Raw genomic sequence first — 25245 nt, 5'->3', positions numbered from 1 at the left:
GCATACGCGGCTCTCTAATCGTAACATCGACCGTATTGTGCTGTCATTTCCCTTTCACTATTTACCACGGAAACGACTGTGGATGACGATATTAGTAGTGAAGTTGGGGAACAATTTAATCTACTACTGAGACACACTGAAAGAATACTCCGGAGTATATCCCAAGGCACTATTCCCCATTCAGCAAGTGACTGACTTACTTCATCACTACTGTCATTTCCTCTGTCAATAATAGAGTTCACTATAAGAATGAAGGGTCGACAGGTGTCTAGACAACACAATGATGACAGCACACAAGAGACTCCTCTCCCGTGGTAGCATCTATTCCGCCCATGTGGCTGGCTATCCACCATGAGTTTACCATGAAAAGATATGACCTCTCACCACCTGAATCTGAGCGGGTCGTGATGGTCCGGCAAAGAACCGGATCCATGGCATCCGCTCCTCCACTATGACATCGACCTCAATTTCCATCACAACGGGTTCCAGCGCATCATGACGGGTGATCGGATGTTTTCTGGACGGGCTGGACACGGAGGAGAAAGGAAGTGCATTGATTGATCAAGGGATTGATTGATAGATAGACGATCATGACGGGGGGATGCGCCGCCCGGCGCGACCGGCGGCGTGGTTGCCCCCAGCAACCTCCCTACCCGCACCGTGTTTACACCCTCCGCTTCACTGCTGTGCTCCCATCTCCAGCCGTTTGGCAACGGCGTTGGCGGACTAGGCTATGCAGTGGGGGAATGCTTACGGCTCCTGTCCGTCTTCGACCTTTGGAAGGCTTCAAATTCCCGGTCTACCCACCTGAGGTTGACGCTGGTGTCTGCTGTTGCTGCTGTGTTTCTGTTCCTTCGCATTGGTGTCTTCTCTTCTCTTGTTACATTTTTGGCCTCGCTTCTTCTCTTGATTGTCTTTCATCAATGTTGTCTGTATCCGCTTATTGCAAGTCCCTGTTGTCCTGCCTGGCATAGAATTCTCGGGCTTTCGTATTCTTCGCTGGAGTTCGAGCTTCTCTTTGCGCTGGAGCACTTTCACCGTGAGTCGCCTGCGCCTACCCGTTCCATTATTACTCCATGGCTCTCCTCAGATGCTAATACGGCCTGTGGCTTCCTAATCAGTTTCGGGCTAAAGGCGATAAGACATGGCTCCCAGCATGCAACCCCCGAACATCTTCGACGACTCCACCCGTACTCCTACTAAGCCGTCCGTCCTGCGAGCGATTTGGTCCTCCAAGGCTCACAAACGGACTTCATCTGCGGATGATGTCCTGGCTCCCCGGGCCGTCGATAAAAGTCAGCCCCGTGGCAACCCGTTCGCGCCTCCAGTCGATGGACCATACACCACTGCGGATCAACAGCCACTGGCAGAAATAGCCCCCAACCGGGATGCAGCAGACGTTAGTTCAACCCAGAGATCACCTGGAAAGCAAGGGAAACACACTCTCCACAAAAAGACAAAGAGCGCTGTCTCACTGAAATCTTTGAAGAGCTATATGGAACGCAAGGACAAGTCGGATGAGACGCCGGATGACGAAGCGGCGAACTTTAAGCCGAAGAAAGCGAAGTCCGCCAACAGTCTCTCAGCCATCTTGAAGCGATCCCAACGCGGAAGAAAAGCGGAAAATTCGAAAGGTTCCAGGGACAAAGAGAACCGCAGCCCATCGGATCCTGTCGACAGCATGCCCTCTACCGCATGGAGTCAATACCCGACACCGTCGTACCACGATCAACCTGAAATTACCGGTTCCCCGCACAAACCTCGGACTTTACAGGAGGAAGTTTCCCTCTACACACCGAGGGAGTATGGTCCAGCGCTCCAGCGCAATTTCTACGACTACGATCGACCGTCCCTCAGAACACGCGGAGACCCAAAACCTCGTCCGAAATCAGACTACCTGGCGGGAAATCGCAAGGCACAGGAGCTCATGGATCCCATTGAGAGTATGTCGTCGAATAAGCTGGCTCCGGTCAACCCGCCAGAGTCTGCATCGAAGAAGAAGGGAAGACCCCGGGCATTGTCCAGGCCGGAATATCATCCTCAGGTGGAGGCCAGGCCAGAACAAAGCCCGAAAAGAGTCTCTCGCGTTCAAGCAGCAATCTCGGCATTCAATGCGAAAGAGCAGCAAGTCGAGCTGCAGAAACGCCTGAATGCCAAGGATCTGGAAAGCGAGTTTGAAAAACTCCTGGTTAGTATATCTTGAACTCGCACCAACAGTCTAAAACTGATCAGGCAACAGGATGCACGAAACATCCCGCACAATATGAGAGATAAGATGAGGTCGTTGGATACCAACATCAAAGCAGACTTTATCCGCAAGGATCGAGCGGAGAACACGACGCCGCACAGTGCTGGTGCTAGTGCAACCGATAGCACTGGCCGTCGGGGACGAAAGAAGGAGGCAAAAGAGGACCGACAAGGTCAAGACAGCAAAGGATCGCGCTCACGATCCCGCAGTCGAGGCTTTACGTTCTCCAAAGGCAGCTCGTCGCCCAAAAAACAACGTCCCGACAGCGGGAGCTTTTACAGACGTCCCAAATCCGCTGACTATTCGCAGCCCACAGGATTCTCCAGGACCGGAACGCCATCCGCTTCCACCACCTCCCTTGCTGCGACAGCTTGCGATACCGCCGCCGATCCGTCGGACTTTGTTCACTATCTGAGGGAGATCCAGAAACCAGAAATGGTCGAGATTGGGAAAATGCACAAACTTCGGCTCCTCCTCCGGAATGAAACAGTCAGCTGGGTTGATACATTCATTGCAGACGGTGGTATGGATGAGGTTGTGCAGCTACTCTACAGGATCATGAAGGTCGAATGGAGGTAAGTCAATCGGATACCGCACAGTCAAGGCTCTGGCTTATAAACCACAGGGAAGAGCATGAAGACAACTTACTTCACGAGACTCTGTTGTGTTTGAAAGCTCTCTGCACAACGTCCATCGCGCTTCAACACCTCACCAACATCGAAGAGCAGCTGTTTCCTGCACTGCTGAAAATGCTATTCGATGAAGAGAAGAAAGGCCCCAGCGAGTATACCACCCGCGGGATCATCATGAATCTCTTGTTCACGCAGCTCTCCATGGTATCATCCGATGAGATGGCAGCCAGGCGTGCTTCCCGGATTTTGTCCTACCTGCGCGACCCTGTGCCCCCGGAAGAGAGCCAACCGCTGAGTTTTATCGCCAACATATACCAATCACGGCCTTACCGCATCTGGTGTAAGGAAATTACCAATGTCACCAAAGAAGTGTTCTGGATCTTCCTGCACCATTTGAATGTGGTCCCAATCTTGAAAGATGATAAGCCTGGTACGACTTTCCGGGAGCGTCATTTTCCCGCCCCCCGGCCCCCAGTGCCCGCTGCTCCATATGTCGGTGGAGTTGAATGGGATGCCACCAACTATTTGGCAGCGCATCTCGACCTTCTAAACGGGCTGGTGGCGTCCTTGCCAACGATCGAAGAGCGCAACCAGCTCCGAGCTGAGTTCCGCGCCTCGGGATTTGAGAAGGTCATGGGCGGTACTATGAGAACGTGCAAGGAGAAGTTCTACTCGTCGGTGCACGATTGCCTGAAGACATGGGTTGCTGCAGCTGTGGATGATGGGTGGCCATACATATCGGTCCGCGAAGGACCTCCCCGGCCTGAGCCTGGATCGCCGACAAAGTCTCCGATCAAGACACCGGGAAGCCCCAGGAAGGGGGTGTTGGACGAGCAGCCTCCCAAGCTGGAACTTGCGCTGGATGTCCCTGCTGGTAGTGGGGTGTCTCAAGGTAATGGCCTTGGAAATTGGCTGTAGATATGTGCGCGTGCCTGAGAGAACGTTTTCACCAGGACACCGCTGGATTCACCCGGACTGGTGATCGCGTGGCATGCGATGTTGACACGGCGTTATGAAATTTATTGGTTTGTGTTGTTGTTTTCTTGTCTATTCGTTACTCATTACTATGATTTGGATTCGGGATGGACGGCGTTGGCATTTCCGAGGTGTTTTGGGTGCATCTATCCGTCAGTTGACGGCGACGGCGAAACGAATCACGACGGCACAGGCCCGACCTGACGATATTGACGTTCTTTGATTGCATGTCAGGCCGATCATTCTTTTTGGACAGATGCGTTATAGCAGGCCGGCGATGTGGCCGTGGATATGCTTAGTTACAGGAGCGGTTTTCGCTGTCATTATATTCAATCATATGGTGTTGTACAGGTACTGTGTGCGCGAACTATGTAGCTGAAGCGGTCTATGGGTATCGCAGCCATTGGACTATTCCACTGCCTTGTTGTAAGATGCAGCCTGAAGATTGGCTCGTTTATTCCCGAGTCGATTCCTCTGCCACTCTCCTGACCGGACCAGGCGGCGGTGGCGTCGAGAAAGCTCCCTTGACACCGGCAAAGAAAGTCCGCCGAATCTAACCAGTCAGCAATTCCTTTTCTTGTATAGAACAGCCCTAAAAAGACAAAGACAAAACTCACCTCATCAAACGGACTTCCCCGCTCATCCCACTCCATAAACAGCATCGCATACACCAGAACGACTAAGCAGCACACACACAACATATTAGCCTCATTCTCACCCATCCACATCCACTCCATATCATACTATCCATCACACCGCACAAAAACAAGGGAATTAAGAACGATCTACAACATACAGCCAATACACCCCCACTGCACCAACTTGGTCGCCTTGGTCCATTTCGGACGAGCGTATTTCAGCGCCGCCCGACGACGGTACTTGCGTTCAAGTCGGAATTGATGTTTCGGGGAGAGTTTCGACATGTCGGGGGGCCATTGCCGTTTGGGTTTGTAGGGACTGTAGTATTCGTTTGGATTGGTGTATTCGGTTTCGTTGGGGGAGGGGTCGGAGGGGGTGGAGGTTAGGCGGAAGGGGGAGGAGTGAAGAGGGGGGGTGGTGGTTAGGGGCGGGTCTGGAGGTTTTGGTTAGTTGGTTAGTTGATTGGGTGGGTGGGTGTTTTGGGTAGGGGTTTAGGGATGTAGGTAGGTAGGGAGATAGAGGGGAGTGGGTGCGTACTTGTTGTGTTGATGGACGGGGTGGGTTATATTGGAGGTTGAGGTTCAGCCATGATGGGCGGGCTGGTGAAGGGGTGGATTTGAGGAGGGAGGGAAGGCGGCGGGGAAGGAGTGTTGTGGTCATTGGGTTGGGTTGTTTGTTTGACTGGTTGGTATGGTGGTGGTTGTGTTGGTGGTGATGGTGTTGTCGAGATGCGGAGAAAAAGTTGACGGACTCGGGTGGAATTCCGCCCGCGGAGAGACTAGACTAGCCCGATTGCGGATTCCGCTGGTGGATACGGATACGGATAGGTACCGATTGTACGGGTATGGCATGGGGGATTGTTTTTGGGCTACGGTTGATTGGGTATGATGTGTTGTGATAATGTTTTGTGATTCTTTTTATGTTGACAATAATGTACTATGGAACTTATGAGAAATAGAGTTATTTGTTGGGTTTTGAGTGGTGTGGATAGCCCAGGGATACTAGATAGGCAAGATATATACTGGGTACAGCTGCGGAACCCACTGCGGTCAATGCCATTGATTTCAAGGCAGATCTACTCCGTAATATGTAATCTATGTAAAATCTAGGTATGTAGCACTGCAGCATGTGATAAAGTCACTGCAGGATCACTAATCAGCTGCAGCATTGCTGGTCCAACCACCCCCCCCCCCCCCGGCTGATCCCATGACGTACCTCCACATTCACAAAAACAAGCACATGCGACGGCCATCCACAAAACCATGAATTTTCACATGAAATGCTTTCTTCTGGCGCCGATCTCGTGACCCGCCCGGCGGAACAATGATGATGCGGCGAGCCTCGGTACATGGGGACCAGCCAGCCCGCATCGACTGGCTCGCCTTCTCCACGTCGCCCCGGATTCTTATAAGAAAGGAGCTGCTCTGCTTTTCATCGCTCGTCAGCTTCTTATCCTACCGGAGATACACCTTGTTCCTCTCCTTTTGCCCTTTCTGAAATCGAGTTCGTTGACGTCATCATGTCTTCTGGTAAGCTTACCCTATCTCAGAACCAGCGACTCGTGCTCACGGCGATGCCATCTAGCCCAGCAGCGTCTTTCCCAGGTGGCCTCCCACTTCGGCCCTGGCGGCAAGAAGGGGGCCGCCGCTCTCACCGAAAAGCATCCCGATGATATTGTCGTGACCTGCGCTCTGCGCACAGCCCTCACTAAGGGCGGACGGGGTGGCTTCAAGGACACGGCTGCCGCGGACTTGCTGGCTGGTGTTTTCAAGGCTGTCATCGACCGCAGCGGTATCGACCCCAGCCTGGTGAATGACATTTCGGTCGGCTCGGTTCTTCCCCCCGGTGGTGGTGCGACAGAGTTCCGGGCTGCCGCCCTGGTGGCGGGTTTCCCCGAGTCCACAGCCGTCAAGAGTCTGAACCGTCAGTGCTCCAGCGGTCTCCAGGCGATTGCAGATATTGCCAATGCCGTGAACTCTGGTATGATCGATATTGGTATTGGTGCGGGTGTCGAGAGCATGTCGTCTCAATATGGGTAAGCTTTCCTCCCTCCCCCCTTCTCTAAGACGTACCTCTAACGAGTATAGCCCCGGTGCCGTGACCGAGTTCTCCGAGCTTCTTGAGAGCCACCCCGAGTCCGCCAACTGCAAGGTCCCCATGGGTGTTTTGTCCGAGCAGATGGCCAAGGACCGCAAGATCACTCGTGCAGCTCAGGACTCCTTCGCTGCCTCTTCGTACCAGAAGGCCGTCAAGGCCCAGCAGGCCGGCCTCTTCAACGAGGAGATCGTCCCTCTGCAGGTCAAATGGACCGACCCCAAGACTGGTGAAGAGAAGACCATCACCGTCAAGGCAGACGACGGTATCCGTGACGGCCAGACCGCCGAGTCCCTGGGCAAGATCCGACCTGCCTTTGCCAAGGACGGGTCCATCCACGCCGGCAATGCCTCTCAGATCTCCGACGGTGCGGCCGCCGTCCTGCTGATGAAGCGCTCCACGGCTGAGCGTCTGGGCCAGAAGATCATCGGCAAGTACGTGGCTGCCAGCGTGGTCGGCGTCAAGCCATTGCTCATGGGCGTCGGGCCGTGGAAGGCGATCCCCGTGGCACTGGAGAAGGCAGGCATCACCAAGGACGACGTGGACATCTACGAGATCAACGAGGCATTCGCGTCGCAATGCGTGTGGTGCATCAACGAGCTGGGACTGCCACAGGAGAAGATCAACCCCAAGGGCGGTGCGATCGCATTCGGTCACCCGCTCGGCTGCACAGGAGCCCGACAAGTCAGCACGCTACTGATGGAGCTGAAGCGGACGAACAAGAAAATTGGCGTGAGCAGTATGTGCGTGGGCACGGGGATGGGCATGGCAGCTGTCTGGGTGGCTGAGTAAAACAATGCGCTGTGTCTGTCTAGATTCTTCTTTTCTTGCTAGCGATGTATTTATCACGTTTCACAACTACACAGTAGTATATACCACACCACCAAGATTGATTCCTACCCTCAAATCTTCGTCCTAAATTCCCTAAACGCCTCAAACACACTCACCCCCCCCGCCACCGCCCCCTTCACCCTCTCATCCATAGCCACCAACTTCGGCATAACCTCCAACACCCGATCCAACAACTCACTAGGAATCGCCACGACACCTTCTTCAGGATCACAGAAGATGATATCGCCCTGCATACACCAATCACATTAGCCCGTATCCCCCTACCTATGAAGCCAAAACAGAGCCAGGGGGATGTTTTTTGGGGGGGGGGGGCGGCGGATATGCCTTGGGCTCAAGTAAAGAAAGAAAAAAAAGATATACCGGCTTCACAACCACACCCCAACATCAACCACACCCCCAAAACCCCCCGGAACCGTCTCCGCCGCACTCCCCACCGTCGACACTCCCCTGGCCCAAATACTCAACCCGGAGGCCCGTAACTCAGCCATATCGCGGACTCGACCTGAGACAACCACCCCGGATACCCCGCGGTACTTCATTCTTTGGGCCATGATGCCGCCGACTACGGCGCAGTGTTGGTCATTTGGTTGGGTGATTATGAGGATTGTGTTGGGGGTGGTGAGGTCGGACCAGTGGGTTTGAGGGGGGATGGGGGATGGAGTTGGAGTTGGGGAAGAGGGGGCGTTGGGGGCGGTGGTAGGGGATGGGTATTTGGGGTGGAAGGTGAGGGTTGTGGCTGGGGCGATTGTTTTGGTTTTCTGGGTTGCGGGGAGGTTTGGGGGGTGGAGAGCTGGGTGTCAGGTTGTTAGTTTGTGTGTATGTAGTGTGTGGTGTGTAGTTTGGTGGTGGTGATTGGGGGAAGAGGGAATTGGGATGGTATGAGGGGTGGGATATACTCAGGTCTGCGAGATAGCCGGCTCGAGGGGCGGTGTTTGGAGCCACCGGTTGGAGTTTGAGGAGGGCGTCGGAGACCTGAATTCTAAAGATTAGCATTTTGGGATTAATTCGTTGGAGATATGGTTGGTGTTGAGGGGTGAGATGGGGGATGTAGAAGGGGGATGGATATACATCGCAAGCAGAGTAATTGTGCAAAAGGGCAATCTTTTCTTCGAGGGTGGTCATTGTGGCGATGACAGTTGCGTCGTAAATAGTAGTAATCCAATGTATGTAAGAATGCGGGAGGTGGTATAGATATGAGGATGAGGAGAAGATGAATGGAATAAGATCAGATAAGCCGCTGCAATTCTGCTTGATGTTACCGAGGATCAACACGGCGGTTAGTTACATCATGTGTCGGACATGCATCCTCCGTACTGTAGGCACAGGAAGATCATCACGATCCATTCGACCGACCAGTACTGACTGCCATCAACCCAATGATAGTCCGTTCGCGGTGCCTGACGGACATGGTTATCGGGGATATCGGGGACGCCCCACGAGGCCATCCGTTTAGTCCATTCCTGGAAGCCATCTGGCCACGTCCCCGACTTGTTCTAAGACACCATTGATCTCCGACAGCCTATATTTGCACACGATATACTATCCAAATGGCCAGCTACACTCCCCAACAACTTGAACTCTACCTCGAGCGGATCCGCTACCCCGGGTCCGCCACCACCTCCCGGCTGCAATGTCTCCAGCAGGCCGTGACAGACAATCCCCTGGCCGCTCTGGCTGAACTGCAACGACGACAGCTATCGTCCATCCCGTGGGGCAACTCTGCCCTGCATTATTCCACTCACCGGACCATCTCTATCCGTCCGGCGTGCGTCTTTGAGAAACTAGTCGCGCGAGCCCTGGATGGCTACTGTATGGAGAACAATACCCTGTTATATGCAGTCTTGCGCTCTCTGGGGTATCAGGTCTATCCCACGGGGGGCCGCGTGTGTCTGGCAGCGTCGGGGCAAACGTATGAGGGGGTGGAGAAGTTGTGGACGGGGCTGTAAGTGGGGGGGAATGGTTTCGGGACGTTAAGGTTGAGTCGGAGCGGTGGCTGATTACGCGCTCCATGCTACAGGTCACATATGGTGCTGATTGTGGTGATCGAGGGCCAGAAATACATGGTACGCTGCCCCTCTCTGGTCCGGGACTACAACTAATGCAATGCAGGTCGACGTCGGGTTCGGGAACAATGGCCCTACCAGTCCCTTGCTGCTGAAACCGGATTTCGTTTCGGTCTGCATGGCCCCGACAGAGACGCGCCTGGTTTATGACGCCCTCCCCGAGTTCGTGGATCAGACTCAAAGGGTTTGGATCTATCAGATCAGATATACGCCCGACAGCCAGTGGATCCCCATGTACTCATTCCTAGGCACCGAGTTCCTCCCCCAGGATTTCGAGGTCATGAATTTCGCGACCAGCCAGCGGCAGACGAGCTGGTTTACGCAGACCTTGGTCTGCAGCCGAATGTTCCTGGATGAGAAGGAGACGGCCGTGCAGGGGCTGTATGTCCTGACCGGGAAGGAGGTGAAGAAGAGGCAGTTCGGCCAGTCGGACGTCGTAGAGACGCTGCACTGCGAGGCAGACCGGGTCACTGCCCTCGCCAAGTGGTTTGATATGAATCTCCGCGACCACGAAGTCGAGGGCATTCGCGGTTTAGTCTCGGAGATCAAATAGATTGGGAAGCTAGAGTCTACCTGGCAGCGCCCAGCAGGCCAGATATTATGATACAAACAATCTTTTCATTGCGTGGATATTTCTCTCGAAAGTAATGCTGTTGAATAAAAAGGAATAGGCGGAAATAAAGATATGACGCAAGACCCGGGAGCGGTCTAGAAAATCCGTTTCTCGAGCTGTGACGGTTAGGGTCTGGCGGATTAGGGCCAGGGGGGCTGGACCGTACCTTCCAGGGGTTGCTGAGCTCGAATCCCTTGGGAGCCTCGGGGTTGCTCGATTGACCTCGTTTTGTGCCGGTGATTCTGTAATCTCTCTCCATCACTGGGTGCGGGGTCAATTGTTAGCTCGCAGTTGGGGTAAAGTTGGGGGGTTTTCGACACGTCCAATCGGGCGTCGTCACGAGTCGACTGGAGGTTAATTACATACTTTGCTGTGAAAGAGTTAGTCCAGCTGGCCCGGTCGCATCCTCTCGGGGTAAGGATCACTTACTCTGTCCCACAGATCTCTGTTCCACCGCGCCTTCTTGCCCTCGTTGGCATATCTCTTGACCGCCCACAGACCGGCACTGCCGACAGAGAACGACTGTCACGGCCGGAGTCAGTCAATCGAGTGGGAAAGACATTGGGGAGAGGGCTTGACGTACTGCGATGATGATTCCGAAGGGAAGCAGGGCCTCGAAGGGAACACCCATGATGGCTGGTAGAAGTTGAGCGGGACGGTAAGGGTGGTGACAGGGCTCAAGGAGCAAAGACAATGACAGGCGGGCAACCGGAGGAGGGGAAGGAGGAGGAGGAGACGTGAAGCTGGTGTGGCCGCGGGAATCCGCCGTTCGTCGACGAGGTCTGGAGGTTGGCCCAAAGCGGTTTAGGCGGGGCCGCGGGCTGAGTCAGCAGCGGCCGGCCATCCAACCTCATGGGCTGGAGAAGGGGCACGACGCCGCCGTCGATTGCGTCGATTGCGCCAGTGCTCTTCTGACGGTCTGCCCTCCGCTGTCACACGCGTCGACTCCTGCTCGTTCCGCCCTGTCCGTCCTGCTTGTTGCCAAGGTATGTCGTCCGCCCGTTCCCTACACGTGCCGTCTGCCATTGTCCGCTTCCGCTGCTCCTACTCCTCCACTGACCCGTGCTGTGCTATGCGCTTGTGTTAGGATTCGGCCTTCTTTTCCCTGCGGATTCCTTTCTTCTCCTGCGTGAGCCCCAGATCGGCGGCGCCCCAGGCAATTTGTTCTATGCTTCCCGATGCCCGTTTCATACGGTGCCAGATGATTGTCTACTCTCGCGGGGAGCTTGAATAGCCTCGACTGCCGGGCTGCCTAGTACTACGAATATTCCCCCCCCCCCTATTTCCTCCGAGGCGACCATTCGCCCACCGCCCAGGTGACTGCCGTGACAGACACCATGCCACCTAACGTACCCACTGCCAACGAAGACCCCGAGCCGAAAACCCCGGCGGACATGGTGGATAGTGACCAGGACGCAGAAGGCGAAGAGGAGACCGACTTGTACCAAATGGACCAACAGCTCCAGGACGCCGTACACCGCGCCTTCACGGGAGAGGCCGCGGAAGATGCTGCGACTGGTGACCCCGGAGACGACCAGGACGCGGAAGGGGAGCCAGATACCGACATGATTCTGGACGGCGATCAGAATGATGCTGAGCCGGTGGGCGCGGTCAAACTTCCTCAAAACGGTTCGGCTGTCGACGATGAGGAAGCGGCTTCCGGAACCGCTGACGCGGATGCAGATCCGGCCTTCGACAATCAGAGTGACAGCGACCAGGAGGCCTCCCGTTCTTCGTCAAGCAGCCAGGAATCGGATGACGAGGAATGGGAGGGTGAAAGCAATGACCACGAGGATGCGGAGGCGGAGATCCTAATCCGCGGCAACTGCATGTGAGTAGGAAATTTTGCCTTGGGCCCTTGGATAAATATTCTCCCACGGAAGGTCTACTGACGGGTCGGTGCAGCTTCTGTGACCAAGACGAAGACAATGACCCAAGTGAAGAGTATGAGGAATATTTGGCTTGCGCCGTCTGTGGCGATCATTGTACGTTGATTTGCGGCCCCATCCAAACTATAATTTCCCTGGATATTGGGCGATCCCGACTGACTCGGCAACCCACCAGCTCATCGGCAGTGTGCCCGCGAGCAAAACGCCCTCGATGATGTAGAAGGTACGTGGCTTTTCATGTCTCCTGGCAGTCATTGTCCTGACCTGGCTAGATGGCAATCCTTGGAGATGTCCCACCTGCGTCCGTGAGAAGCTGAAGCCCAGCTCGGAAGAGGACGCCCCGACGCAACGCAAGAACCGAGAGAAGAACATGCGCAAGGAGCTTCTACCGGCCCACACTGGAGAGGACGGCTCAGACTTCCATTCGATCTTCAACACGGTCACCGTCAATGAAGAACTCTTGAATAGCTCGCGGTCGCTTCGTAAAAGAAAGACCATGTCTCTCTCCGCCGAGTTCGAGGAACATACCCCCGCCCTGCGCAAGCGACAGCGCCAGTCCCCGCTGCGCTTCGACCGCGGAGTCTCGCGCGAGCAATTGGCTGAAACCCACGATGTTTTGTCGCCGGTGCGGACTCGTTCGCGACGCACGCGCCGGACCGAGCAAGAACACTGCCGCGTGGTGTTGAAACAGTTCGAGCGGCTCGTGCTGGCTTTCCGTCTCAACGAGTCCAAGTTGTCGAAGATATTCAATGCGCATACCAGGTCCCAGAACAGAAGCCGGAGGACCCCCAAGCCTGCCCCAGTCGTCCACGAGTCCCAGGCTCATTTTGCGCCGATCACACCCGCTTCTTACTACACCCCATTTCTATCTTTTAGTGACCGTGAAACGGACGAGTTGAAGGGTAAACCGTACGGGGGTATCTTGTCCGAAGCCGATGCAGATACCTCTAAAACACTGCCGACACATCTCGACCGCGAAAGGTTCGAGAAAGCTCGTCAAAAAGCGGAAGAAGAATGGCAAAAACGAGCCCTGGCCGCCGAGAATACCGGAGAAACCGTACAGCATGCATCGCAGAAGGTGTCTGGCCCCCCTTCTAGAATCAAATACATCAACTTTGGCGGTTACGAGATTGAGACCTGGTACGCCGCCCCATACCCTGAGGAATACAGCCGCAATCGGATCCTCTATATCTGCGAATTCTGCTTGAAATATATGAATTCGGACTACGTCGCATGGCGTCACAAGCTTAAATGCCCGGCAAAGCACCCTCCGGGCGACGAGATTTACCGTGAAGGCTCCATTTCGATCTTCGAAGTGGACGGCCGGAAGAATCCGGTCTATTGTCAGAATCTCTGCTTACTCGCCAAATTGTTCCTGGGGTCCAAAACGCTCTACTACGATGTCGAGCCGTTTCTGTTCTACGTGATGACGGAGTTTGATGATTTGGGATGCCACTTTGTGGGTTATTTTAGCAAAGAAAAGCGCCCGAGTTCAGCCAACAACGTTTCTTGCATCCTCACACTGCCCATCCATCAACGCAAGGGCTACGGGAATCTTCTCATTGATTTTTCGTACCTACTTACGCGCATAGAAGGCAAGACGGGTTCCCCCGAGAAACCTCTATCCGACATGGGCCTGGTTTCGTATCGAAACTACTGGCGGCTCATTTTATCGTACCAGCTACGTGATCAGAAGGCGCCGCTGAGTATCACCGATCTTTCAGAGCGGACGGGAATGACCGCCGACGACATCGTATCCGGCTTGGAAGCATTGCGTGCGCTGGTCCGAGATCCGGTGACCAAGGCCTACGCATTGCGCCTGGACTACCAATACTTTGAAGAGTGCATCGCCAATTGGGAAACCAAAGGCTATGTGCAGCTCAACCCTGACGCACTGGTTTGGACACCCTATATCATGGGTCGGAGCAACCAGTCCCAGTTCGATCGGGCCCCGTTACACGCCGTGGCACCTCGAGAGGGACTGGAAGAGGAAGAAAGCGAGGATGTAAAGGAGTCGGGCAACGAGGAAGAACGGCAATCACCCGCGGATGTTGACGGGTCCAAGGACGATGGCCCTGGTCCGATGGCGAATGGGACCAAGGAGGTGCAGCTTCCGACAGAGCCTGCTGGTCCCCCTTCCACCGATCGCCTCGGTCATGTCAATGGCTTCCGTCACCCAACCACGACGTCCGCGGGCTCGAGTACGCCCGCTGAGTCGAACCCTGCTGGGGATGTACCCGCCTGGCGATTCGAGATATATCCTCCTGTGCAAGCGCCGGCCAGCAAACGGCGTCCCGGCCGACCGTTTGGTAGCAAGACCGCCAAGATCCCTGGCACACCGATTCCTGTGCGCACTAGTGGTCGCAATACTCCCAGGCGAACGTCCGTGTTGGCGTCGGTGACCCCCTCGGCCAATCCACAGAGTGTTCGACGCGGTCGTAGCGCGAAGCTGATCGACTCGCCTGCGGTGGAATCGACCAGCGTGGAGCCCGATGGCATCGGCAACGAGCCATATGATGACATGGAGAATATACCCGCCGACAGCCAAGCGATCTCGTCTCAGGTCCATGTATCGACCGAGACCGCACTGACCAACCACGCTGTCGGTGAGGATGAACTGCCCACGTCGAACGACTCTTCGGACCCCGGAAATGACCAGGAGAATGACCCCACCGAGCATCCTGCGGTCGAGCCCGTCACCCCTTCCAAAGGCAAGGCAGTCGAGGGAAAGGCAAAGCTCTCCAAGTCAGTTAGCCGCAAGTCCTACGTGGAGAAGCTGGAGCTCGTGGTGGCAGCCGAGGACACCGCTCTCTCGACGCACGAGAACGGCGTTGTCGACAAGGCCCCGGTCAACGGCATGGATGCAGACGGTGACACGGTGATGGAGACCTAAAAGTCAGACATACCGGAGGTCCATTCTCAAAAAATTTCACGAGGCACTTCCCGGGGGCGTTCTTGCTTGTTACTATTGTTGGGAGTGGGGTGTTTTATTTTCTGGCTTTGACATATGGGATACACAACCTTCATCATGACTCGACCGATTTGGCTTATTTCCTCTTTTTTTGTTTTGCACCATTGTATCAAGCAAGGAGTGAGGCGGGTCACCAGGAGTTTTGGTTCCTCTTCCTTCGATGCACACTTTGTCTTCATTCCCCCCCTTTTTTCTACCTTCGAGTGTCTGTTTGCCTGTTCTCCCGTCTCAGCTATGGGACTGGTTCTTCTCGCTTGGTCGGGAGAACCAGGTTCGACTAGAACTCGCGCGCCTGCCTGCCCGTGCTTTTCTCCCCCATATAAATCTGTAATGTAGCCGGCTCCCACGGGAACTATCGCATAATGTCCTTACTACGCTTTCAGGGCTATGTCCTACCTGAATGTTAGTCTAGCCCCATTCAAGACATGTTGATGTAGCACAACTTACACTTCCGATGTAAGGAATGCCAGATTCAGATCCTTCAGGAAGTCTATCTATCTACCTACATGCCTTGACGCCACCGAACCATCGATAGATGGGGCGCAAATATGTGGCTGAGACCGATTTTACTAATACTATCAACCGAGTACATGATTCTCATTTGGATATGTGTATAACATTCATTATATGTAATTCGTTCCATTCTTGGATATCAATATCACTATAGCATGCTTGGAGATCACTTACTATCTTCCTTCCTACTAACCTACCTATCCTGTTACTTCCCTCGACGATCGAGAGAGAGAGAGAGAGGGAGGGAGAGTCTTCCCAATACAACCCTAACCTACTCACAGGATAAATACTACGCCTATGAATACGAATATTTGGTAGGTACTGAATATTGAATACAGCCATACATACATACATACATCCATGCATGCATGCATGCATACAAAACAAAAGTCCGTCTTTCACATCCCGTCACATAAACACATCCCGATTAAGCAAGAGTATTTACTCCAATCAGCATCATTAGACAATTTAAACCGAGTAACATGGAAAAAGCAACAATGGGAGATAATTCTAATACTAATACTACTACCACTACTAGTAATAATAATCATGATCTCCGTCCTAGGTATTCTATACCTATCTAATAGTAGATAAACTTTCGGAGCCGAACCGGAGTCTCTGAAAACGGAACAATGCCTTTCTTTTCTTTTCTTTTCTTTTGGTCCTGTCTAGTCTAGAAAAAGAAATACCTAGCGATGATGGTCGTGATACTAGGAATGTAATTCCGGGGCAAGACAAAAGAAACAAGATGCAGGAATGTGTGTGTACAGTACGGTTAAGGCAACTTAGAGTTTTGGGGCCAGCGTGGTGGTGGGTTTTTAGGGTGCAGGATGGGGCGGGAGGGAAATCCTGGAAATCACTTTTCATCTTCATGCGTTGTTTTGTTATCTATCTATCGATGTATCATGTAGGTTTAGGTTTGGGGGAATTATTTTACTTTTTATGGGGTTTATGATTTTTGAGTTTTAGGCTTTGGGGGAGGGGGGTACCCTTGCCTAAGTAGTAAGTAGAGGGTTGGTTGGTGGTGGTGTGTATCTACCCGTACCCTTCCTTACCCGGTAGATGGTTATGGATACGAAGGAGAACTCGGCAGATGTGATGGATACATACGGCCTGCTTCACGGTGGGTAAGCAAGGTACGTAACTACTAGATAATCTAGACCGACTAGATCTGTGTCGTCGTCTGCTGCTGCTGCTGCTGCTGCCTGAGACGGTGGCGACATGGAGTGATGGAACACTGCACAGTAAGGTCCTTCTTCATTGGGGCATTTGGGGAATACTTTTCCGACGGCGTGTCCCGTTTGGGAGAACAGTCTTACCCACCTGAGCGTAAGCCCTCTGTAGTCTGGACAGTAATAGTTCTAGTAGCAGAGAATCCTAGTCAGGATTGAGAGCCGAGTCCGTCCGTTCATGCAAGTCTCCCTAGTTGGCCGGCGGTTAGACGGCGATAGACGGTTACAGGTCATCGCCGTGCTGAGTGGGACCACGAAACAGTTGATGGATACTATCGGACGATCTATATCGGTCCTGAGATGGGTGGGTGAGGTGTGGCTCATCTGCCGAGCAGGACCGTACTATACTAGTACTTTGGTTTTGCTGATGTGGCGATGCGGCTGATATGTACCGCTGCGCTGCATAGGCTGTCGCGAATCGCGATAGTGCCTGTTAGTCACAGCCCCGTGTGGTGCGGTAGAGGGGCTGTTTTGCATCCTGCGATCTCGACTGCATGGCCAATGGGGAATTTGGAATTGTGGCCGCCCCATGACAATGGCCATTGTGTGGAGTTTGTCTGCGGTGCGCGATGACTGGATGTGGCCGGGCTGGCGGTGAATGGCGACGCACTGCTTATCCCTGCCAGGAGCATGTCTCTGGGGACAAAGGGTACCTATCTAAGTGTAAAGGGCTGGGGAATCAGCCATCGACGGCTTCGGCCGGAGGAGAAGATGAAGTCTCCGTGTCCTGGAATGACGGAGCAACAAGAAGTCAATCGATAATGCCGTGCACCCGAGACCCGCGTCGCATCAATTAGCGGATGAGAGACGTCTTAGCCGGTCTGATCTCTCGGATTTCGTATATGATCTGTCAGGTAGTCAAAAAAAAATCCCCTTTAAGCCCTCCCCTCTTTTCCTTAGGTACTTCGTGCTATCGTCTAGCCTTTACAAATCACCCGGGCCATTGCCGAAGCTTTCTGATCGATTCGACAAAGCCTTTCCGGGCCTTTCGATAGGTCCAGATCCCTGTTCGGGCACTCCCCTAGTCGGAGCATCGAGGCGTCACCGTCGATAATTATTAGTCGCGATTAGCGAGAGGTTTAGAAATTGGGGTGATTCATGGACGACAAAGGGCTGAAACAGCGGGCGCCCCATCCTGACTTGGAAGGACTCCATGGATCGGATCTGGTGAACTTCGGGAACGGCCCCCAGGGCCAGAATAAGCATAACTGTAGCGTAGACTAAGCGCTGGTGAAAGTCTGGTTCAGACTGGGGATGCTCGGCGGACCGCTGTCATCAAGAACCAGGAATGGCTCTGGTGCCCGTGCTTGTTGGAACAAAAAGGCAACCGCCGAACACTTCATCGTGCATTGTTGTATTTGTGTCGGCCCCCCACCGAATATGTAAACGGTCCAAAGGGAGGGGTCGATTGTCGAGAGACAAGCAGAAGAGGGGTGGAGGGTGCAAAATTTAGTGCTGAGATTTTTCTGCTGCTCCTTTTTTTTCTCTTTTTTTCGATTCGTTTTCATCTTACCCACCAAGGTATTATTTGACTTTTTTAATTTTTTTTATTTTTAATTTTTTTTTTTTTTTTTTGATTTTCCCCTTCCCCCATTCTGAAGCCATTCCCATATTACCCTGATGGGAGCGGACTCAAGAGGGTCCTGGCGGTAGGGATTTATTCCTTCGCACCAAAACCCACCGTGCGGGCTTCCAATGTGTGCGTCCAATGTGTGTGGCCATTGCCGCTATGGTTCTGCCATTCAGAGCCCATTCACCAGAATTCATTCCCCCCCCCCCCCAATTGCATCGTTCCTTTTTTCTCTGGGTCGGTAGCCTTGTACACTCTCTCATCAAAACGTGGCATTATTATCGGTACTCTTGTGGTGTAGGAAATTTTCTTGACTAGAAGCCGCCATGGTAACATCGCAGCCGGAGACTTGCTGACAGGTCTCTCCCTATGGCGTCGATCAGGCCCAGTGTGTGTGTGTGAATCGACCGAAGCTTGTCATCCTTGATTCTCTCCCGTTCAGCTGCCCCGTTCATCTTGTTTTGTTTTCTTCCCTTTCCTTGTTTCGTGACTACCTTCCGCCTGTTGACAGGATGGTGGTTGAGTCACCCTGCGGGCAAAATAAACCGCGTCAATCGTCAGGAATCTTTCTTATCTCCATCCATCCTTTTTTGGTCCCCTTTCCCGCGGGGGATGGATTTTGTTCCTGACTTGCAGGTACCATGTCCGAAAGCTCCGCTATCCTGGACGTCTGCCCCATCCATGTCCTTACAAATCTAGGCATTGGTCTATGCCACCCTTGCATAGGGATTGCCAATCCTCGGGCGCATGCTTCCTGCTGATCCTTTCTACGCGATAATTCTTTAACGAGGTTCCGAATTTGTGACCGATGTTGCGTCAACCTCATAGCAAGATAACAGACATCATCGCTGTGCTGAACGCGAGGAATACAGTCTCCGCAGCCAAGGCCAATATGCCCGTTATGCTCAACGCTTTGCAGATTGCGAGAAACGCGATGGCGGGCTTCTGAGACCAGTAGCTTTGCAGTTAATGCGGCTAGATGCAGCTGCCACTACCACCTAATAAGATCCAGGATCCGTACGCATCCCGGGCTGCAGCGCATCTGGGGGATGGTGAAGGGTACCCGGGGGCTTTCAAAAGAATCCAAAAGGTAAAAGAGAAAAAAAAAGAGGAAAGAAGAAAGGGGGAAGGGCGCTGTATGGGGGAAAGAAAGAAGCGTAATTCTCAGCCGCGCTTTTACACCGCGTGAACCAAGGACCCTCAGATTATGCATGGAGAGGTTGCGTAGTCCAACCAAAAGGTCGACACTATTAAAGTAAGGTTAGCTCTTCATTGCTGAATCTCGCCTAGGCAAGTGAGAGGAAGAATCGTTCTCGGCGATCCCTCTTTCAGAGACGAATCAAGCATGCTTACCTTCACAACGCCGCAGCAGACCAGCGATCCGATCTCTGGCGGCCCGGCTCTGCTGAGTGCTGAGGCGTGAGCGTCCCGTTCCCCGAGATCGAATCAACCTTCCAGCACAACGGTATGGATGTCTGGGTGGGACGCGAGCCCTGCGACCTGCGTGTCAAATTCCAGGCAATGTGATGCATCCATCGGGCTAGCTCTCATAAATGCAGCAGCTAAAAGGTTGGCTCTGAAGCCCGACCTTTCCCCACGGCTGCACGTTGAAAAAGAGGCCCACTCCCACCTCTGGTTCTCCTTCCCGACAGCGATCGATTGCATATTCATTCTTGAGTCCGTCCTCTCACCCTTTGTTTTTTCTTGACCAGGGTGGCTGCTGTCCACGATCGTTCTTTTGTTCCTTTCGAGGGTCGTCGCCGAGGGTCAGCGGGAGTGAAGTACTTCTGCGGGACATCGCGGGGAACGAGAGATATCAAGATAATATCAAGATAAGGGGAGGTCAATCCCGTCGTCGTACAAGAGTCGGTACCGGGGGGGGGCTGCGGAAGGACGACGAAAAATCCCCGAAGGAAAGATTTGGAATTGGCTGCAGGCTTCTGTCGAGGGGAAGAGAAACAGACAGGGGATGGTCCCTTGTGACACAGACTGGGGTTGGCAGCAGCAGCAGCAGCACGTCGTCGCCGTTCTTCTCGACCAGAAGTCATCCTGAACCACCACCACCATCGCCCCTCTCCAACAACTCAGGGGTTTCGAACGAAAAGGCAAAGCTCCCAAGCAAGCCTGTGCAAGACCACGCGACTCAAGGAAAAAAGGTAGGCAAATTTGTTGCAAAAGTCGAAGCATTGAATTGCTTGATCAAAGTTAAATTAATTGATGGATCTCTCAAGTTCTAACAAAGGGCTCAAAGGATATTGAGTGGGCCTTGGGGGCCCTGGACCCCTCCTGCCGTCGCTTCGACCTTGGATCCTCCCTTTGTCAGGAAACACGGAACCAAAAGTGGATGACATAGGAGGTCAGTCAACGGTTCGTCGTGTCCTTGTGATGTTGTCGTTGTTGTTATTGTTGATGATGATGATGATGGTGTGTGGTGTGGTGTGGACGTGGAATGGTGTGGTGTGTGATGGTGGTGGTGGTGTTGCCTGCGGATGATGTTGCTGCTGCTCGTGATGCTGACTTGTCGGCCTAAACACAGTGAAAGAGCCTGTGATAGGCGGATAGTAGAAGCCAGCAGTGAAGGAGGAGACAACCGAAGGCCTATCTACGGATGAGCGTCACTCTTTCCGAATCAGCGCAAAGACGATCCGATTCTTAAAGTACAGTTCTGAGACAACGATACAGTACGGTCTAAGAGGTCTAAGACTTTGACTGGTATACAACTTCTTAGGCGCGCACCGACCAGCATAGAAGTCTTCACTGGCGCCAAATCAAGAGCTGGAGACCCTGCGTGGCGTCTAGATACGGGTCTGATCACTTGCATAGCCGGCTCCATCTCCACGCGCACGAGACCACGCCGTTGCCTGGGTGGGCTGGGGTTTGCTCGGGGAAGTGAGTAGTGGTTTGCCGCAAACGCGGTGGATGTCGTGCCTAGCTCGAATCAGTGGTTTTGATTGTCTGCCGTCAGTCGATCCATCTGGCCTAGACGAGGAGTAGACTTTGAGTCTTGCGCAGGTGGCCGGCGTGAATCTGACTTTGGTCGCTTCCCCCCCTCCCTCGATTCTCGGAACTTGCCAATGTGCGCATCATCTCCATGTCGCTGCGGTTCCTGTCGGATCGTCAAGGCTGATACACACCTTAGCCCGCGTACCCAACCGTGGTTGACCTGACTGGGAACGACACCATTCGACGGGCAAACAGTGGCCAGCGCTGCCCTCTTATTCTGGTACAGCTCCACTAGGCCATTTGTCTGGTACACCCTTCAGCTGGCTGTCCTCTGATCTCCAGTAAATTTTTACCCTAGACTTCCTAATTCTGACACACCAGCGGCACCACTCATTTATTTTCGTGGATTTTTTGTGCGTCACAGACCTGTCAGAGGCGACTTTTGGTGACCCATCGTTCAGCTACCGTCTGATCGCTGGGCGGTGTTCGATCCCGCCACACCTACCTAGTCCTCGCTCGCTTCAGAACTACGAACGCCGGCTTCTATTATTACTATTTTGACTTTGGCAAATTTTCGGAAGAGGGGGGCGTGAATTAATTGTCCTATCTGGGCTTGGTCGCGCATTTTCCCATATTTTTCTATTCCGGCCTCGCGACCTGTGACGTCTAGACCGGTGGTCGATTGAATGAACCAGACACCACGGTCGCAGAAGCCCGATCTGATTCCCGGAATTTTCTTCAGGTGAAGAAAAAAAAAAAAAAAGGAAGAGCAGTGACCGTTTCATCCTCGTGTGAAGAAGTTTCCTTTCCCCTTCCAGACCAGTTCGGAAGAAAATCAAAACAAAAAGATTTAAAGGAAAGGGAAAAAAAACCATAAACAGAAAAGAAGAAAAAAGCATCCGACGGGAACAAAAGAGGATTGGACAAGAGTTTAGAAAAATAAGAAAAACAAAAAAAAAGGGAAAAAGAAAACGACGAAGTACAGCCATCAGATTTGGAAGCAGCAACAACAACAATACGCAGGCAGCTGCTATAAGAGCCAAAAGCGCAGCGAAAGAGTGGACAGGAAAGCAGCGCACCTTAGCAATCCACTTGGGTCGATTTTGCTGGTTAAGGTTTGTCTGGAACCGTGCCCGGCTGGCTCTTGCCGCTTGCATTCTGACGACACCATCCATCTTTTTCCTCTTCCTCGGAAAGCCGTTTTCGTACCCGTTCGCCTCAGTCGAGCTCGAAAACTACTTGACGCTGCTACTGCAATTTACGGCCAAACCCTCGCAGCTGCCCGGACGCAAGTGGCAGCCCAGCGGTGATTTCCTCACGGCTTCTCCACTCCGGTAGTTGGGTCGAAGGTCCAGCTCCAGCTGCTACGGACTGACTAACTAGTCAATCATACCGTCGCGTCCATCTTTAACCAACCCCAACTCCCCTCTTCCACCCCACCGAGTATCCTTCTCTCTTCTAGTGCTTCGTCGAACCACAAGTCGTTCGGTGCCAGGTTCCAGAGACCCAACTGTTCTTCCCTGCTGTTAATCCGCCGGTTCGTTCTTTGTTTCTTCATCATATCTCACTTTTCCCCTGGCCACCTACTGCTGTTCAGACGTGGTTCGCAGCTGTCGTCCTCGCGGATATCCGACTCGGATCCTTTGGCTCCCATATTCTTAGTTCGTACCCTTGAGAGCTCGCCTTGATGAGTGCGTCGACGTTTCCGGACGCTTCCCTTGCCCGCGATTCTCAGAGGTTTGTCTCCCCCCCCAATTCCTTCTTCCTCGTCGTATAGCTTCAACTCTTACTCAGCTGCCCAGGGCTTCCAACTGACAATGATTACCTCCAGCTCTGACTTTGACCTGATCGTTCGCCAGCAGCCCAACCGGGCGCGCGTGGCTGGTGGGAAGGAGAAAGGTACGTGGAACCATCTGCTGTCCAGTCTTCGAAGCGTCCCACGGACGAGCAGGGGCTAACTTGGGGATCGTGTCCGCTCTACAGAACGCAAGCCAGTAGATCCACCCCCGATTGTGCAGATTCGAGTAAGAGAGGAGGGGACCTACCTCGCACAGTACGTGACCTGGCGTGAACTTGTGCGCGGCCGAATTTGCCCACTAACAGGCTCCGGTAGACACTACTTGCAAAGTCCCTACTATTTTATGTGCTGCAGCTTGTATGATGCTTCAGAGGATAATCCAGTCCAGGTGGCCCCGTCCACCGCTTTGACTGGTACCTTGGTTTCGTCCCTCCACAGGTTGAAAGACGTGGATAACAGTGGTAAGTTGGATTCCCTAGGGAACCGTTGAAATCCACTTTCTGACTGCATTGGCTCAGATGGAGGATTCTTCGTGTGGGGAGACTTGTCTGTGAAAATCGAGGGTGATTTCCGACTCAAGTTTACTCTTTTCGAAATGCGAAAGTAGGTTTCCCTCTGACTCTGGGATAGATTCCCAGTGAGCCGATTCACCGGTTGTAAAAACAAAGCAGGTGCTGATTAGCGGTGTCAAGGGACATTGTTACCCATTTGAAATCCACCATCACGGAAAGATTCACTGGTGCGTGCTTTTGTTTCCAAATCCCCCTCCAGAAAGTGCAATCTCTGACTTTTTTTGCAGTGTACCCGCCGAAGAGTTTTCCCGGCATGGCAGAGTCGACGTTCTTGTCCAGATCGTTCGCGGACCAGGGTGTGAAGTTGAGAATCCGCAAGGAGCCCCGAACATTAATGTGAGTGAAGAGAGCTGGTGGCTGGAAAGCCTGTGTTTGACGCGAGAAGTGGCATTGCATGATTGACGAATTTGACAGCAAACGACCTGTTCCCCGGCCGGAGGAATATCCACAGCCGATTCCACGCTCTCCCGACCGTTCTTCTATCCAAATGCCAAGCAATGCGTTTAGCGGCTATCCTCCAACGAGTAGAGACTACGCGTACTACGGGCAAGCGCATACGAGTAAGCGGCCGCGGATGTCTTCGATAGATCTTGGTACTCGAGGCATGTATGACACTGATGGGCGCATGCGTCAGATGGATGCATACCCCCAGACGGCCATTTACAATCAGGCAGGAGGCTACCCGACTCCTATCATGCAGGGGTATCCCACGGGGCACACGGCGGTTCCAGACTATGCGGTTCGTCCACCTCCATTCTCCCCAAACGCGGGCATTTTGGAGACGGCGACGTCTCCACAGATGTCATCTCCAGAGGCTGGGCGGAGTGCTCACACTTCAGTAGATGTCGTACGGAATCCCGTCGTCCACGCAGGTACCCCAGATGCAAGACCCTGGGGCACACGGTCGTTCCAGCCAACAAGCCTCGATGCAGTCCTTGGGAATGGTCAACGCAGCACCTGGTACTCCTGTATGGACTCCGCCTACCACCCGTCGTTGAGGACGAGAAGCTAAGAACCGTATATTTCTCTGGATAGACAGCGGACTCGACCGGAGCAATGATGCCACAAGGCTACGCTCGTTCGCAATACCAGACTGGGACGGGGTCCACAATCCTTCCTCCTTTGCAGCGGAATCGAAACTACACACAAGGAACCAACGGTGCGGGAACACGAGGCTATTTTGACCAAACCTCTCAAGCGGCCACTCCAGTTCTCCCATCGCAGCCCATTGCCACCAATGACGTGGATAGATATGGTTCTACTCCTGGTCAGGCGGCGTATGAGCATCCTGTTTCAGCGAATGGGACTCCTCGGTGAATGGATTTCGAGTGCCTAGCTGCTTTGTTTGGTGTTTGTGGTCTCGATCTACGGCTGAATTCGCGGGCTCTTCTTCTCTTTGCTTTTACCTCGTGGGATAGACAGTGGGACGGGTGTTTACTTTTATTGGGACAAGAATCGGGGTCTCTGGGGATAAATGGCGCCTGGGGGATCAAAATGGTATAACCATACTACAGGTGTTTGATTGCTATTTTTATTCTCCTTTGTTATTTTTATGGCTTTGGATTTGGGTTAGGTGACGACGGATGGTGGCTGGACGGTTGACTTCACTGTACATATTAACTTGAGACAGAATTTGATTTG

General features: G+C 53.2%; 11 protein-coding genes across 11 annotated transcripts; 6 read left to right on the top strand and 5 right to left on the bottom strand.

Annotated features, from left to right (window-relative positions):
- Window positions 1-472: 472 nt before the first annotated feature.
- On the top strand, window positions 473-1229 carry BO94DRAFT_74845 (uncharacterized protein). The gene is made up of 2 exons (XM_025617645.1): window positions 473-1039; window positions 1122-1229. The coding sequence occupies exon 1, from the start codon at window positions 591-593 to the stop codon at window positions 972-974; it is 384 nt and encodes a 127-aa protein (XP_025467524.1). The 5' UTR covers window positions 473-590; the 3' UTR covers window positions 975-1039; window positions 1122-1229.
- Window positions 749-4269, top strand: BO94DRAFT_74841 (uncharacterized protein). The gene is made up of 4 exons (XM_025617644.1): window positions 749-1039; window positions 1122-2188; window positions 2240-2823; window positions 2874-4269. The coding sequence occupies exons 2-4, from the start codon at window positions 1145-1147 to the stop codon at window positions 3796-3798; spliced, it is 2553 nt and encodes an 850-aa protein (XP_025467523.1). The 5' UTR covers window positions 749-1039; window positions 1122-1144; the 3' UTR covers window positions 3799-4269.
- BO94DRAFT_624482 (uncharacterized protein) lies at window positions 4073-5345 on the bottom strand (the record flags this gene model as incomplete). The annotated part of the gene is made up of 4 exons (XM_025617223.1): window positions 4073-4408; window positions 4473-4534; window positions 4652-4927; window positions 5246-5345. 4 exons carry the CDS (start codon window positions 5343-5345, stop codon window positions 4310-4312), a joined length of 537 nt encoding a protein of 178 aa, XP_025467522.1. The 3' UTR covers window positions 4073-4309.
- Window positions 5346-5739: 394 nt separating this feature from the next.
- On the top strand, window positions 5740-7496 carry BO94DRAFT_517205 (3-ketoacyl-coA thiolase peroxisomal A precursor). Its single transcript, XM_025609984.1, has 3 exons — window positions 5740-6023; window positions 6079-6529; window positions 6582-7496. The coding sequence occupies exons 1-3, from the start codon at window positions 6014-6016 to the stop codon at window positions 7378-7380; spliced, it is 1260 nt and encodes a 419-aa protein (XP_025467521.1). The 5' UTR covers window positions 5740-6013; the 3' UTR covers window positions 7381-7496.
- BO94DRAFT_624480 (RraA-like protein) lies at window positions 7491-8661 on the bottom strand (the record flags this gene model as incomplete). Its single annotated transcript, XM_025617222.1, has 4 exons — window positions 8509-8661; window positions 8337-8412; window positions 7818-8230; window positions 7491-7667 (listed from the first exon to the last, which is right to left on the bottom strand). Exons 1-4 carry the CDS (start codon window positions 8560-8562, stop codon window positions 7491-7493), a joined length of 720 nt encoding a protein of 239 aa, XP_025467520.1. The 5' UTR covers window positions 8563-8661.
- A 124-nt stretch (window positions 8662-8785) lies between these two features.
- BO94DRAFT_535429 (arylamine N-acetyltransferase family protein) lies at window positions 8786-10096 on the top strand. The gene is made up of 3 exons (XM_025611779.1): window positions 8786-9382; window positions 9458-9503; window positions 9550-10096. The coding sequence occupies exons 1-3, from the start codon at window positions 8988-8990 to the stop codon at window positions 10054-10056; spliced, it is 948 nt and encodes a 315-aa protein (XP_025467519.1). The 5' UTR covers window positions 8786-8987; the 3' UTR covers window positions 10057-10096.
- Window positions 10097-10211: 115 nt separating this feature from the next.
- On the bottom strand, window positions 10212-10747 carry BO94DRAFT_585861 (NADH dehydrogenase [ubiquinone] 1 alpha subcomplex subunit 1; the record flags this gene model as incomplete). Its single annotated transcript, XM_025615718.1, has 5 exons — window positions 10212-10232; window positions 10283-10377; window positions 10457-10463; window positions 10546-10638; window positions 10700-10747. The coding sequence occupies 5 exons, from the start codon at window positions 10745-10747 to the stop codon at window positions 10212-10214; spliced, it is 264 nt and encodes an 87-aa protein (XP_025467518.1).
- A 581-nt stretch (window positions 10748-11328) lies between these two features.
- BO94DRAFT_74607 (putative histone acetyltransferase) lies at window positions 11329-14911 on the top strand. The gene is made up of 4 exons (XM_025617643.1): window positions 11329-11947; window positions 12022-12101; window positions 12181-12228; window positions 12278-14911. Exons 1-4 carry the CDS (start codon window positions 11454-11456, stop codon window positions 14896-14898), a joined length of 3243 nt encoding a protein of 1080 aa, XP_025467517.1. The 5' UTR covers window positions 11329-11453; the 3' UTR covers window positions 14899-14911.
- A 5526-nt stretch (window positions 14912-20437) lies between these two features.
- BO94DRAFT_74481 (uncharacterized protein) lies at window positions 20438-21442 on the bottom strand. Its single transcript, XM_025617641.1, has 2 exons — window positions 20953-21442; window positions 20438-20889 (listed from the first exon to the last, which is right to left on the bottom strand). The coding sequence occupies exons 1-2, from the start codon at window positions 21122-21124 to the stop codon at window positions 20537-20539; spliced, it is 525 nt and encodes a 174-aa protein (XP_025467516.1). The 5' UTR covers window positions 21125-21442; the 3' UTR covers window positions 20438-20536.
- On the bottom strand, window positions 21287-22515 carry BO94DRAFT_74573 (uncharacterized protein). Its single transcript, XM_025617642.1, has one exon. It carries the CDS (start codon window positions 22407-22409, stop codon window positions 21762-21764), a length of 648 nt encoding a protein of 215 aa, XP_025467515.1. The 5' UTR covers window positions 22410-22515; the 3' UTR covers window positions 21287-21761.
- Window positions 22516-25121, top strand: vosA. The gene is made up of 10 exons (XM_025616259.1): window positions 22516-22971; window positions 23066-23133; window positions 23218-23287; window positions 23348-23493; window positions 23551-23635; window positions 23725-23771; window positions 23832-23940; window positions 24019-24343; window positions 24447-24572; window positions 24640-25121. The coding sequence occupies exons 1-10, from the start codon at window positions 22922-22924 to the stop codon at window positions 24919-24921; spliced, it is 1308 nt and encodes a 435-aa protein (XP_025467514.1). The 5' UTR covers window positions 22516-22921; the 3' UTR covers window positions 24922-25121.
- Window positions 25122-25245: the final 124 nt, after the last annotated feature.

Source organism: Aspergillus sclerotioniger (genome assembly GCF_003184525.1).
Source record: "Aspergillus sclerotioniger CBS 115572 chromosome Unknown BO94scaffold_14, whole genome shotgun sequence".
Classification (NCBI taxonomy): Eukaryota; Fungi; Ascomycota; class Eurotiomycetes; order Eurotiales; family Aspergillaceae; genus Aspergillus; species Aspergillus sclerotioniger.
Note: the sequence above shows the minus strand (reverse complement) of the source record. Positions and strands in the feature narration are given on the sequence as shown.

Coding starts and splice junctions, on each gene's coding strand:
- BO94DRAFT_74481 (XM_025617641.1), bottom strand. CDS start 21,124: ATGGAGCCGGCTATGCAAGTGATCAGACCCGTATCTAGACGCCACGCA. Junction 20,890..20,952: donor TGTATCGTTGTCTCAGAACT/GTACTTTAAGAA, acceptor ATCCGTAGATAG/GCCTTCGGTTGTCTCCTCCT.
- BO94DRAFT_74573 (XM_025617642.1), bottom strand. CDS start 22,409: ATGGATGGTGTCGTCAGAATGCAAGCGGCAAGAGCCAGCCGGGCACGG.
- BO94DRAFT_74607 (XM_025617643.1), top strand. CDS start 11,454: ATGCCACCTAACGTACCCACTGCCAACGAAGACCCCGAGCCGAAAACC. Junction 11,948..12,021: donor CTAATCCGCGGCAACTGCAT/GTGAGTAGGAAA, acceptor GGGTCGGTGCAG/CTTCTGTGACCAAGACGAAG. Junction 12,102..12,180: donor CGCCGTCTGTGGCGATCATT/GTACGTTGATTT, acceptor GCAACCCACCAG/CTCATCGGCAGTGTGCCCGC.
- BO94DRAFT_535429 (XM_025611779.1), top strand. CDS start 8,988: ATGGCCAGCTACACTCCCCAACAACTTGAACTCTACCTCGAGCGGATC. Junction 9,383..9,457: donor GAGAAGTTGTGGACGGGGCT/GTAAGTGGGGGG, acceptor TCCATGCTACAG/GTCACATATGGTGCTGATTG. Junction 9,504..9,549: donor TCGAGGGCCAGAAATACATG/GTACGCTGCCCC, acceptor AATGCAATGCAG/GTCGACGTCGGGTTCGGGAA.
- BO94DRAFT_74841 (XM_025617644.1), top strand. CDS start 1,145: ATGGCTCCCAGCATGCAACCCCCGAACATCTTCGACGACTCCACCCGT. Junction 2,189..2,239: donor GCGAGTTTGAAAAACTCCTG/GTTAGTATATCT, acceptor ATCAGGCAACAG/GATGCACGAAACATCCCGCA. Junction 2,824..2,873: donor ATCATGAAGGTCGAATGGAG/GTAAGTCAATCG, acceptor TATAAACCACAG/GGAAGAGCATGAAGACAACT.
- BO94DRAFT_517205 (XM_025609984.1), top strand. Junction 6,530..6,581: donor AGCATGTCGTCTCAATATGG/GTAAGCTTTCCT, acceptor TAACGAGTATAG/CCCCGGTGCCGTGACCGAGT.
- BO94DRAFT_74845 (XM_025617645.1), top strand. CDS start 591: ATGACGGGGGGATGCGCCGCCCGGCGCGACCGGCGGCGTGGTTGCCCC.
- vosA (XM_025616259.1), top strand. CDS start 22,922: ATGAGTGCGTCGACGTTTCCGGACGCTTCCCTTGCCCGCGATTCTCAG. Junction 24,344..24,446: donor CGGCGGTTCCAGACTATGCG/GTTCGTCCACCT, acceptor ACACTTCAGTAG/ATGTCGTACGGAATCCCGTC. Junction 24,573..24,639: donor ACGCAGCACCTGGTACTCCT/GTATGGACTCCG, acceptor TTCTCTGGATAG/ACAGCGGACTCGACCGGAGC.